Source organism: Protobothrops mucrosquamatus, unplaced genomic scaffold (genome assembly GCF_001527695.2).
Source record: "Protobothrops mucrosquamatus isolate PMUCROS unplaced genomic scaffold, P.Mucros_1.0 scaffold31, whole genome shotgun sequence".
NCBI lineage: Eukaryota > Metazoa > Chordata > Lepidosauria > Squamata > Viperidae > Protobothrops > Protobothrops mucrosquamatus.
The window spans coordinates 942,388-954,399 of record NW_015386415.1 but is presented as its reverse complement, the minus strand read 5'-3'; the positions used below and the strand labels follow the sequence as shown (position 1 = coordinate 954,399).

Genomic DNA, 12,012 nt, shown 5'->3' with positions numbered 1-12,012 from the left:
TCACTGCAGAATTGAAACACCCTCTGAAAAGTCCATTCCAGTGTTAATGCAGAATAATTTTGAATTATTGCACCCTGAACTGGGCCACCCTGTTTCAGAAAGCTTGGACTTCTCTGAGAGATTTGGACAGCCTCTTGAGCTGATAAAAAACTTGAAAACTCAGGATAAATGTAATAGTGATGCTACCCAATCTGTTTTTTGGGCTGGTATTCTACAAGCTCAGATGTGTGTCTTAGATCTTCAAGAGGAGTTAGATAAGCAGAAAGAATCTCCGCAGACTCACAGTGTGAATTCTAAAAACATACCAGTGACAGTCATGTCCCTGGACACAGCTACCATCAGTGAACATTTGCTCCTGGAAAGCGATAGTGGGGAGGAGCCAGAAGAGAATTTAGAGAGACAGGAGGAGGAAGAAAGTGAAGAGGAGGAGGAGGAGGTTGAATATTTATTTTTCAATAACCCACTCTTTCAGGAAAGTCCTCATTTAACCAGAACTTTTGAAGGACAAATTCCATGGACACAATCAGAAAGGGAAATTTCCACTGAGAATTACAAGAAAAATCTTAAAAGTGATGTGGACTCTAGAAACCATAATGGTGACTTGTTTTCCCAGGCCACTGTGGCAATAAGCCCTGTGGCCAGGAATTATTTTTCTGTATGTGATCCAGATGCTAATGAAGACACATCCACCTGTTCTTTTCCAAGTTATGTGCCCCATTATCGTTCCTTGTCTCCATTGATAATCACAGAAAGAGATCTTGAAACCACGTGCTCTTTGGAAGAGAATTCAAAGGTAAGAGGGGCTTGAACTGAACTGAACTTGATTTGGCCAAGAGTGATTCAGTACACAAGGAAATTGTCTCTAGTACAGAAGCTCTCCGTGCACATGCTTCTATGTACAGCTGACCGGTTGTACTCAGTGTGTGGTCCCCAATGGAACTGCATCTACATGGAGGGAAGTGTATAGTGGGGTGCCCCGGGGCTCTGTTCTGGGCCCAGTACTCTTCAACATCTTCATCAATGATTTGGATGAGGGGATAGATGGGGAACTGATCAAATTTGCAGATGACACCAAGCTGGCAGGAATAGCCAACACTCCAGAAGATAGGCTTAAGAAGGATCTTGATAGACTTGAACATTGGGCGCTATCTAACAAAATGAAATTCAATGGTGAAAAAAGCAAGGTTCTACATTTAGGCAAGAAAAAACAAATGCACAGGTATAATATAGGTGGTATCTTGCTCAGTAGTAGTAACTGTGAGAGGGACCTTGAAGTCCTAGTGGACAATCATTTAAATATGAGCCAGCAGTGTGCTGCAGCTGCCACAAAAGTCAACACAGTGATAGGCTGCATTAACAGGGATAGAATCAAGATCATGTGAAGTGTTAATACCACTTTACAATGCCTTGGTAAGGCCACACTTGGAATACTGCATCCAGTTTTGGTCGCCACGATGTAAAAAAGATGTTGAGACTCTAGAAAGAGTACAGAGAATAGCAACAAAGATGATTAGGGGAGTGGAGGCTAAAACATAAGGAACGGTTGCTGGAATTGGGTATGTCTAGTTTAATGAAGAGAAGGACTAGGTGTGACATGATAGTAGTATTCCAATATCTCAGGGGTTGCCACAAAGAAGAGGGAATCAAACTATTCTCCAAAGCGCCTGAAGGCAGGAAAAGAAGCAGCAGATGGAAACTAACCAAAGAGAGAAGCAACCTAGAACTAAGGAGAAATTTCCTGACAGTTAGAACAATTAATCAGTGGAACAACCTCCCTCCAGAAGTTGTGAATGCTCCAACACTGGAAGTTTTTAAGAAGAGACTGGACAGCCATTTGTCTGAAATGGTATAGGGTTTTCTGCCTGATCAGGGGGTTGGACTAGATGACTTCCAAGTCCCTTCCACCTTCTATTCTATTCTATTCTATTCTATTCTATTCTATTCTATTCTATTCTATTCTATTCTGTAGTAGACTCATGAGCATACATCTCCTACCGTGTTTGCTTTACATGAATTTAGTTGGAGTTTTAATTCCTATTTAGGTCCAGTCTTCTCCAACAAAAGAATGTATTCCACCAGCTGCCCAGCCCTCTTTCAGGGCCAGGATGACAGCACTGGACCTGCAAGAGACTTTCTTGTCCAAACCAAAACCCTCTCTTGTTTTGGCAAGCTGTTAATGCTGCATGCAGATGTAGGCCAATGTTTGGGGTACCCTTCTATTAACCACCAGTTATTTCATCTCTTGTCTTGGAAATCTTGAGATTTTGAGACAGCAGAAGAACAGTTTCTGAAAGCAAACTAGAAGTAGCTGCTTGAATATACCATTTACCTGGTAAATAGCATAGATAAGCTTTCCACAAAACCAGGCCCTTGCCTTCAACAAAACAGCATCCAAACAATCTGCAAACCCATTTGCACCATGCCGGACTGATTTTGTTTCTGTCCCCTACTGTTGTGCAGCGATTGTTCTTTCCGCAGTTCTTGGGAAATGCTTGAAAATCCACTCCTGAAGGCAGGGCGCAGAGGGGTCAGCAGCTTTCCATGTTGTCAGCTGCCTCAGCCTTTGTGACTACCAAAATTTATCTTCCAGGCTGAGGGCTGTTTTCTGGATCCATTCCAAGGAGATGTTCTGGAAAACATTACTCCAGGTAAGTCTTGCAGTGATCTTTCTAAGAGCATCAGGCAATGCACTGCCCCATCGCAGAGCTTTCTAAGCTGCACAGCACCACAGAGGCTGTGGTCTTGCAAGGTGTAGAAAGGAAACCGCCTTGTAACTGACTTGTCCCTCTGGTCCAGATGCAGACCTGCCTGCGTATTTGCCAGCAGAAGGGCTGTTGTTTTCCGCCTCCAGCACTTTGATGTCTGCTTTGCTGCAAGAGTCCACGGAGAGCTGTCCCCCTCCTAAGCCTACATCTCCAGGGAAGAGTTGCTGCGTTCCCTCCAGCTTCCAGGTCCTCTCAGGTCCTGCTGCAGAACAGAATCTGCAGCAAGAGAGGTTTGAGCCACAAGTATCATTCCACGGCCACCCTTCATCTTCCTGCACATGGTTAGAGGAGCCTGAAAGAACTTCCTCTCTACAGAAAGACGTCACCAGAGCAGATGTGCACTCCGTCCCATCTTGTGGTATAGAGCGGAAGCTGGTGAGCTCAGTAGAAAGACTCAAGATGGTGGAGTTGCCAGCTATGCCAAGCGATGGGAGGTCAAAAGACAGAGAGGAAGAGCCAATGTTATAGTAAGGATGCTTTGTTTTACGTCTCTTGGGACCATTGGCCTTTCTGGTCTGCTCACCACACACAGCATCCTCCTGCTGAGGCGGGAAGGTGGGCTTGGGCCAAGAGGCAACCCAGCAGGTATCTGGAGGCTGCTTTGAAGTGATTGTGGCTTTTGTCCTGCAGCCACAAGAGAGTTTGCTTGCCTTGTTGCCTCAGGATGGCTACATTTATGTGTCAGCATTTATTCTCTTGAGCTGTGACAAGGGTCCCAGTCTTTTTGTCTGTCTCTCCACCCTCTGCAGCTGCCGTGAAGAACTTGGAGGGGAGTTCAGCAGAACGGGGGAGAGTCTGCCTGCCAAGGTCACAGCAGAACCAAATGGCACCCTGCTCCTTGCAAACAGCACCTCTGGAGACCTGGCCGCAGCACACAGGCTGGCAGCTCGCCTCTACCATCTGGACGGGTTCAAGAAGTCTCAGGTGGCTGCTTTTCTCCAGAAGAAGTAAGATGGCCTTGAAAGTCTTCAGTTGCATACCTCCTTCCGTTTGGGGATTTGAATGTTTGTCACTTTTATTACTTGCACAGTATGCGCACGCGCGCACACACACACACACACACACACACACACACACACACGCTGAGTTTTAAGTTCTTTCATCACCCGAAGAAGAAGCTAATGCATTTCCAGGCCAGTGTTCTAGGAAACAGGGCCCTCTGCTGACTGAAAGCCATGTATGGAGGGCATTTTGAGCAGGTGGCAAAGCAAACACTGCCCTCCTCTGAGGCAGCCCCAGCAGCAGAATCTTGCGGTCCGGAAGCAAATACAAAGGACAGACGCTTTGGTCAGCAGGAGTCCAGCTGAGGGAAATATGAGGAAGAAACAGTAAAAGCAAGGGCCAAAGGGGCTGAATGGGGTGGCAGTAGCACTTTTTCTCTTTTTGCTTGAACTTTTGCATGGTCCTTGATGGCTCTTCCACGGTCATGGGACCTGGAGCGCAGGAGGAGGGCTTTAGGAGCCAGGCAAATGTGAGGAGCCCCTAGGAGGAGAATGAGAGGTTCTCTTAGAGGGCTTGGGGTGCTTGGGGTTTTCTGAGCTGTTCCTCTATATTTGTCCACAGCAATACCTTCAGTCAGATGGTAGCTGAGGCCTACCTTTCCTTCTTCCACTTCTCTGCGCAAACTCTGGATCAAGCCCTAAGGTAATGTACTCCTCGCCTTGGGCTGCCTTTCCATTTTCAAGAAGGGAAGTGAAACTTCATAGTTCATGGCCAAATTTCCTGCCCTTCCTGATTAGGAGGGAGGGTGCCCTTCCCTCTCCCAAATCCAGGAGGCCAAGAGCTAACTTGGGGAATGGCTGGATTATGTGGGGAGTAACAGAATGAAAGGTGGGAAGAGGAAAATGAGATGATATGGGAAGAAAAGATCAAGTGGCCTCTTCCTGCAGCTCTGCTACTAGTCAAGGCCTGCTTGACTGGGAGACCTTCCTTGAGCTGTGGGAAGGGACCTGGATGCAAGGAAAATCCTTGAAACCTTTGAGCAGAGGCAACTGTGTCCAAAGTCACCTCAGTCCTTGGCATACTAAAGGGAGCTGGCTGAGAAGCTCCATTGTGAAGGTAGAAGTGCCTCCCAGCCTCAGGATTTCAGCTGCCTCAGCCTCCTTGTATTGTCCCCATGCCAAATGGGCGACGGTGGAAGCCCTGAGGATGCTTCTTCCCCAGGCCTCCTCCTCCTCCTGCTGCTGCTGCTGTTTGCCCGTCCCGGGGAACAGAAGCATCCCAGCTGCCCTCCCTGCTCTTCTGTGCTTCACAGACCTTTCTCTTGGCAGGTCTTTCCTGAAGTCCTTTGTGCTCACTGGGGAGACTCAGGAGCGGGAGCGGATCCTGATGCATTTCTCTCGGCGCTACCACTGCTGCAATCCTGAGGCCTCTCTTAGTCCAGGTGAGACTCTCGGTCCAGACCTCGCAGTGCATAAGCTTTGGTTCGGGCAGCAAGCGCTCTTGTGCTTACCCTGCTTTTATTCTGGCCCCAAAGTCGGGATGGAGGTGGGATCATTGCTTTCCAGCTGAATCAGAGAAGCCAGGCTCAAAACAGGAATTGAATAGCTTACCTGTTAGCATATCATTGTCATTTTCCTTGGGCAGCCGGTAGACCAGTTCTCTTTATTTCCCTTTGAGCATACTGTATAGAAAGAGAACTGGTCTTCTGGGCTTCTTTCACCCTCTGTGGTTGTATGGTTTCAGGCAACCAGCAAATGATTTCCATCTCCTGGAATTTGGGGTAGCCAGATTAGTGTCTTCTCTTGGGGCTTGTTCACTGTTGTACTTACAGTTTTACCTCTTTGGCAACTGAAATTCCTCTTGAACGCTTTTTCCCATTTCTTCCTCCTACCTGGAAATCCTATTTTTCATTGCTTTGCGTTTATTCAAAGCATTTTTTTTGTGGTCCATTTACACCCAGTTTTATTTTCTTCCCTTAAAACCAGGAACATTATTAGTCCCATATATAATGTTCTTGAGGGAGACTGGATGGTCCATTGGGCAGAGGAATCCAGTGGATAGGGACGATTTTTCTGCATAGCGATTTAAAGGAATGTGCCAACCCCTTCATATTTTGCATTACTCTATATTTTTTTCTTTGAAAAAATGTTTTTATGTCCATTAATAAATATTTAATTGATTATTTTTGGATTTAAAAACATCCTCAATTTTGTTTTTTCCACTATCATTTTCTGGGCAAAAAGAGAATCCATTCGTGTCTTGATACCTTTTTGATGGAGTGGAAATTGGAATAGGTAGGGAGAAGGAAGAGGGAGAAAGGACATTGTGACCATTTCCAATTTACTTATATATTCAGCAGCTTTTTCATTAGCATCTCTGCTTCCTTTTTAAAGTACAGTGCCTAGATGCACCAGTATAAAATAGTATAATAGAACAGTTATTCTCTATGTTGGTGCAAAGCACACATTTGCCTATCATCCTACTCAAATGCATGGCCATTAAGCCAGGCACCCTGAACATATCCCTATATAGCATTTGCTTTTTCCTGTCCAGATTCAAGATTTACACTTTTCACAATTAAACATCCTATGCACTGATGGATTTGGCTCACTACTTTTCTAGGTTATTTTGAATTGTGATTCTCCCCTCTAAGTTAGTGTCATCTCTAAATTTGTGAAATCCCTTTCATCCCCTACGTCATTTCTGCAGCTGTTGAACAGCACAAGCCTGGCAACAGAGCCCTGGGCTGCTCCGCTTCAGGGCAAAGCAGAACCATTTCTGAACAACCTTGTGCTGCTGGTTGTTTAACTGATGGCTCATTCCCTGGACTGCAGAATCATCTAGGTCACAGTTGTTCATTTTATCCACAAGGATACAAGATGCTTCATTGAAGTCAACACACACTACATCCATGGCAATCCTTAGGTCTACCAAACTAGTCCCTTTGTCATAAACACAGCTAAGGTTTCTCTGACAGCTCTTGCTCTTTGAAAAACATGCCAACTCACTTTTTAAACACTTTCTGTTTTTTTCAAACAGACACATTCTCTCCTTCTATAGCTACATTCCAATAATAGGAGCTATCCCACAAAGTTTCCATTATACCTATGAAATTGTATTTGCTACAAAGACTTTACATTTTATTACGTTCTGAATCAAAGCTTGTGATCAAATTGTTTACTTCCTGTCCTCTGAGCTTTAGTGATTTTTAGTGGTAAAAATAGGATTTTATAGGAATAATGGTGACAAGTGAGATACGTGCTATGATTGAATAAGAGCAAAAAAACAGAACATGTTTAACATTAACAGAAAATAGAAATTTACATTGTATGTTAAAAAACTACAGTCCAACTCAGAAATAAAAGTGAAGAAAGTTGGTAGAGACCACCTGGATTAAAAATAAGTGGAAGAACAATAAAAGCAGTGGCATTCTTGGTATCCACCATCCCCAAACCATCATGGAGAAGTTATAAAGTCTTCCAAAAGCAGATTGCAGGAATGAAAAGACAAATTTTCCTCTATGCCATCACTGTGCTAAACACATAATTCCCACAGCACCGTCTTATGCCTAAGGATATCTAATCATGTAGTAGGACTGTATTACTATTATTCTTCTCATCTTTTCCATTATCTACTCTTATTGGTATCTTATGACTACCACTTGTTGGTTGTATCTTATGACTTATGATTGAATCTTATCATTGATGATTTATTACTTTGTTGCTTGTATATATACTGAGAGCTTATGCATTGGAGACAAATTCCTTGTGTGTCCAATCACACTTGGCCAATAAAGAATACTCAACTCTATTCTATATTCTATTCTATTCTATTTACATCTCAAGATGTGATACTTAAGAATAATACAAAATGTCTGTCTGAGAAAAGAAGGAAACCAGCACTTCCAGTTCATGTAGTAGAGAAAAAAACAACTGAACGTTGATGGCAAATCTTAAGATTCAGTTCATTTTCTCTGGCCTTTTGTTTTAATAAAGGGTCAAATTCCCTGTTTTGCTGACATTTCAAATTAGTTGTGGGAGAAGCCTATGGAATCTCTCATATCTCTCTTCAACAGCCTTTTTTTCTGCAGATGCTGTGCATACACTCACCTGTGCCATGATGCTCCTCAATACCGACTTGCATGGGCAGGTAAGGAGACTCTCAGAGGAAGGAATCTTCACTCACTTCGGCCTTTTACAGTGTATGAACAAAGAAAAACTATTTGTGGGAAAGGTTATATGGTACCCATAGAATAGGGTTGATGTGATTGTTCTTGTTTAGATGTGCAATATGGACAGTGCAGCATCTTCAATTCTCTTTTTCTCTCTCATCAACATGCTTCTGGAATCAGAATATTGGCCGAAGCATGAGCTGTCAGGACTTCGTTGTGAATCTCACAGGCTTAAATGATGGCAAGGACTTCCCCAAAGAACTGCTAAAGGTATGTGTAGCTTCCTTCTATGCAGGCAATGAAAGGGATGCCTGTAGCCCAGCAGGTGTCGAACCTCACTTCTAGCCAGTATGGCCAATGGAGAGAAAGCCTTAGCACTCTAATTCAGCAACCCGCCCCATGTAGCAGTAGTGCCCCTCATGCAGTACTGACCCTGGGGGCTCAGTGGTTAGATTGCAGGCAAACTGCTCACAGCCTGGAGTTCGATCCAGACGGGGCTTGAGGTTGACTCAGCCTTCCATCTTTCTAAGGTCGGTAAAATGAGGACCCAGATTGTTGGGGAGAACGTGCCGAGATTATAACTGCCCAGAGAGTGCTCTAAAGCACTATGAAGCAGCGTATAAGTCTCAGTGCTGTTGCTATTGCTCTTCATCAAATGCTCTCTGCAGAGGACTCAGCTCCCATTCTCTGGGAACAATCAGCCAGTTCCCACAGTTGCATCATTGGGAACGTCAGTGGTGGTGTTCTTGGTAGGAAAAGGTGCTCATGTTTTTTTTTTACTATTTATTTATTTGTATGCTGTCTTTATTATTTTACAAATAATTCGAGGTGGTGAACATATCCAGCACACTTCCCTCCTCTTACATTCTCCATAACAACAACCCTATGAGGTGGGTTGGGCCAAGAGAGAGTGACTGGTCCAAAGTTACCCAGCTGACTTTCATGGCTAAGGCAGGACTAGAATTCACGGTCTCCTGCTTTCTAGTCTGGTGTCTTAACCACTAGATCAAACTGGCTCTAACTGGTTGAATGTATCAGAAGACATACATATAGTCCTAATTATTTTTGTAGGGAATGTTCCACACCTGTAGTGGAACAAGGCAGGGACAAATTCAGCTTATTGTTGCCTGGAGGTTACAGAGTTCATATTACAGACTGTATTTACAGACACCAAGGAAGGAGAGAATCAAATGCCAACGCTCAGGTTTGTATGTCCAGCTTGGATGTAGCCATTCCATGTTCTTCCTGAGGAAAGGAGTGGTACAATATGGCCATCAGCTGGGACATGTCATACCAGCCTGAGGAAGATGTCACAAGACTGCTATTGTGGCTGCCTACACCATGGCCAAGCAGAACAGGAGTGTTTGGACAGCTCCCTATAAGGCAGCAGTGCCGTGCCAAGGGCTACAGCAGAAGAGGTTGTGGCCTCGTCCTTTTTCTGGGCTTATCATGGAAGCACCTGGGAAAGCAGAAGGCTGGCTAGATGGTAGTTCAGCTCTCTGATCCAATTTATTGGCTGTTCTAGTGCTGTGAATCAGAATAACAAAATAACAGAGTTGGAAGGGACCTTGGAGGTCTTCTAGTCCAACCCCCTGCTCAAGCAGGAGACCCTATACCGTTCCAGACAAATGAGTGTCCATCTCTTCTTGAAAACCTCCAGTATTGGAGCACTCCCAACTTCCAGAGGCAAGCCATTCCACTGTTCTCATTGTCAGGAAATTTCTTCTTAGTTCTAGGTTGGTTCCCTCCTTGATTAGTTTCCATCCATTGATTCTTGTCCTGCATTCAGGTGTTTTGGAGAACAGGTTGACCCCCTCCTCTCTGTGACAGCCCCTCAAATACTGGAATGCTGCTGTCCTGGCACCCATAGTCCTACTTTTCATTATACTAATCATACCCAATTCCTGCAACCATTCATTTTTTGTTTTAGCCTCCAGCCCCTGATCAGCTTTGTTGCTCTTCTCTGTACTCTTTCTAGAGTCTCAACGTCTTTAATCTGCCAGTGCACCAATTTTAACAATCTACCATTTCTTTGTCTGTTTGTTTGTTTATAAAACATTTATGTAGCTGTCCATCTTATACCAAACACCGGGCAGCTCCCAATCAAGAATTAAAACAGCATAAATATATAAAAACTATTAAAACCATCAACTTAAAAAACGAACGGACAAACAAAAACCTTGGCAGCCAAGCGAAGTTTCCAACAGGGAATCCCCTCATCCTATCCCAGGCCTTCGGGGGAAGCTGGGTCTTCAGTGCTTTACGGGAGCCTAGGAGGGTCAAGGCCTGCTGACCTTCAGGGGGGAAAGGTGTTCCTTAGGGCAGGGGTTGCCATGGAAAAGGTATAGTTATCCCTCATTCCCCCCCTCCCACCCCAAAATCAGGCATTCAGTTTCAGTCCTTGTTAGAATCTATATCCCAACTTTGTTGACAAGGCAGCTTATAAAAAAAATACAAGATACCAGAAGGGTCATTTCTTAAAAATGGCAGCAGAATCTCCCATCAGCTGTTATGTACAGGAAAATTAACTTCATGCGCCTTCAGCAGGTGGCCTGTGAGGACAGCTGTGGTTTTGGACACAGCCGCACTTGCCCTCTGCAACTGTCCAACAGAGAGCAAAAGGGGCACATGAAGGGCAATGCAGAGAGTGCCGACCCCCAACTAGTCCTGCGTGAAGAACTAGTGAGATCAAGGGTCTGGCCGTAGGGAAGGGGAGAGGCTCTCCCTAAATTCACGCCCCTGAAGACATCGGCCAAGTCAGTTGGAGGGCTAGGTCCAGCCACAGACCAGATGCAGTGCCCGGATTCTTCTGGGCTCCCAGCTTTTCTTCATAGCTGATAATAGCTGAGGAAGGATTGGCGGTACTTTTGAGAACAGAACCCCAAAATTGGCAATTTGGGGAGGGGGAGCTTATCTTGAAGGGTGGGGGTTAGATGCATGGGAAGTAACCTTACATCTCAGCTTTTTTGTATCTGTCCAGGCATTATATAACTCCATCCGTCATGAGAAACTGGAATGGGCTACGTAAGTAAAAGCAAGATAGCGTGGGGGTGGGGCTTTGAGGAAGGAGAAGGGAGGGCTGAGGTCCAAGAGGGAAGGCGTGAAAGCCCTGGAGCCCCTCCCTTCTCCCTTATAAAGGAGATGGGTGGGGGGTTGCTCTGTATAAGCTGTGTGGGTGGGTAACTGTGACTCTGCAACATCGGTCTGTAATTCAGAAGTTTTAAGTATTAAGCCTGGAGCGGTGGATGTCAAGAAGGACAAGGAGAAGGGAATGTTTCCAAAAACTAAACTTGGTGCAGAGGAGCTTGTTTGCTCCTATCGGAAGCTTAAATTGTGCCTCAAATTGACGTCCGGATTGTGCTGTGCTGCCACAGGAAAGGAGGAGGCCCAGTAATATTTCCCAAGTTCATTGCCTGCTCAGGGTAGAGGATGCTTAAGATTTCAGGATGGCCCAGAAGGTTGAAAGCTGTGAGACGGCAGGAGGAATGCCCAAGTGGCATGACAGAAAAACACTGATTTTTCAAATTGCGAATGGTGTCTTTCATACTTCCTTAAATTTATTTTTATTATTTATTTAACTTTTACCCCACCTTTGCTATTTTTACAAATAACTCAAGGTGGTGAACATATTCAACACATCTTCTTCCTTCTCCTATTTTCCCCACAACAACCTTGTGAGAGGGACTGGCCCAAAGACACCCAACTGGCTTTCATGTCTAAGGCGGGACTCGAACTCACGGTCGCCTGCTTTCTAGCCTGGTACCTTAACCGCTAGGCCAAACTGGCTCTAAATTTGAAAGGCATTTCCTTCCATTCCATCATAAACACAGATTTTTCTCCCAACCTCTTTTTTTGACCCTTAGTATAATTAAGTCATCCGAAATCACACTGTCTGGTTCCCAGACAGAAAAGGCTCCTTGAGGGGGTCTTTTTTTATTTTATTTATTTATTTATTTATTTATTTATTATTTTAATTTGTATACCGCCCTTCTCCCATAGGACTCAGGGCGGTTCACAGCATATTAAAAACAAATAATATACCCAAAATACAGAAAATACACAATACAAAAATACAAAAGAATAAACCCTGATAAAAGCCGAATTAAAACCAAATATTCCCAGCTGTGTTTCCGA

General features: G+C 44.5%; 2 protein-coding genes across 2 annotated transcripts in view; both read left to right on the top strand.

Moving 5' to 3' along the window:
* Window positions 1-223: 223 nt before the first annotated feature.
* LOC114922261 lies at window positions 224-3,716 on the top strand. Its single transcript, XM_029283169.1, has 5 exons — window positions 224-286; window positions 437-793; window positions 2,591-2,648; window positions 2,797-3,232; window positions 3,515-3,716. The coding sequence occupies exons 1-5, from the start codon at window positions 224-226 to the stop codon at window positions 3,714-3,716; spliced, it is 1,116 nt and encodes a 371-aa protein (XP_029139002.1).
* LOC107283277 (PH and SEC7 domain-containing protein 4) overlaps window positions 3,229-12,012 on the top strand; it is a 14,540-nt gene continuing 5,756 nt past the window's right edge. Inside the window, exons 1-7 of the mRNA XM_029283174.1 lie at window positions 3,229-3,232; window positions 3,515-3,712; window positions 4,329-4,409; window positions 5,036-5,148; window positions 7,798-7,856; window positions 8,059-8,148; window positions 10,859-10,902. Coding sequence (XP_029139007.1) covers window positions 4,345-4,409; window positions 5,036-5,148; window positions 7,798-7,856; window positions 8,059-8,148; window positions 10,859-10,902 — 371 coding nt within the window. The 5' untranslated portion in view covers window positions 3,229-3,232; window positions 3,515-3,712; window positions 4,329-4,344. The remainder of the gene's footprint in view (window positions 3,233-3,514; window positions 3,713-4,328; window positions 4,410-5,035; window positions 5,149-7,797; window positions 7,857-8,058; window positions 8,149-10,858; window positions 10,903-12,012) is intronic.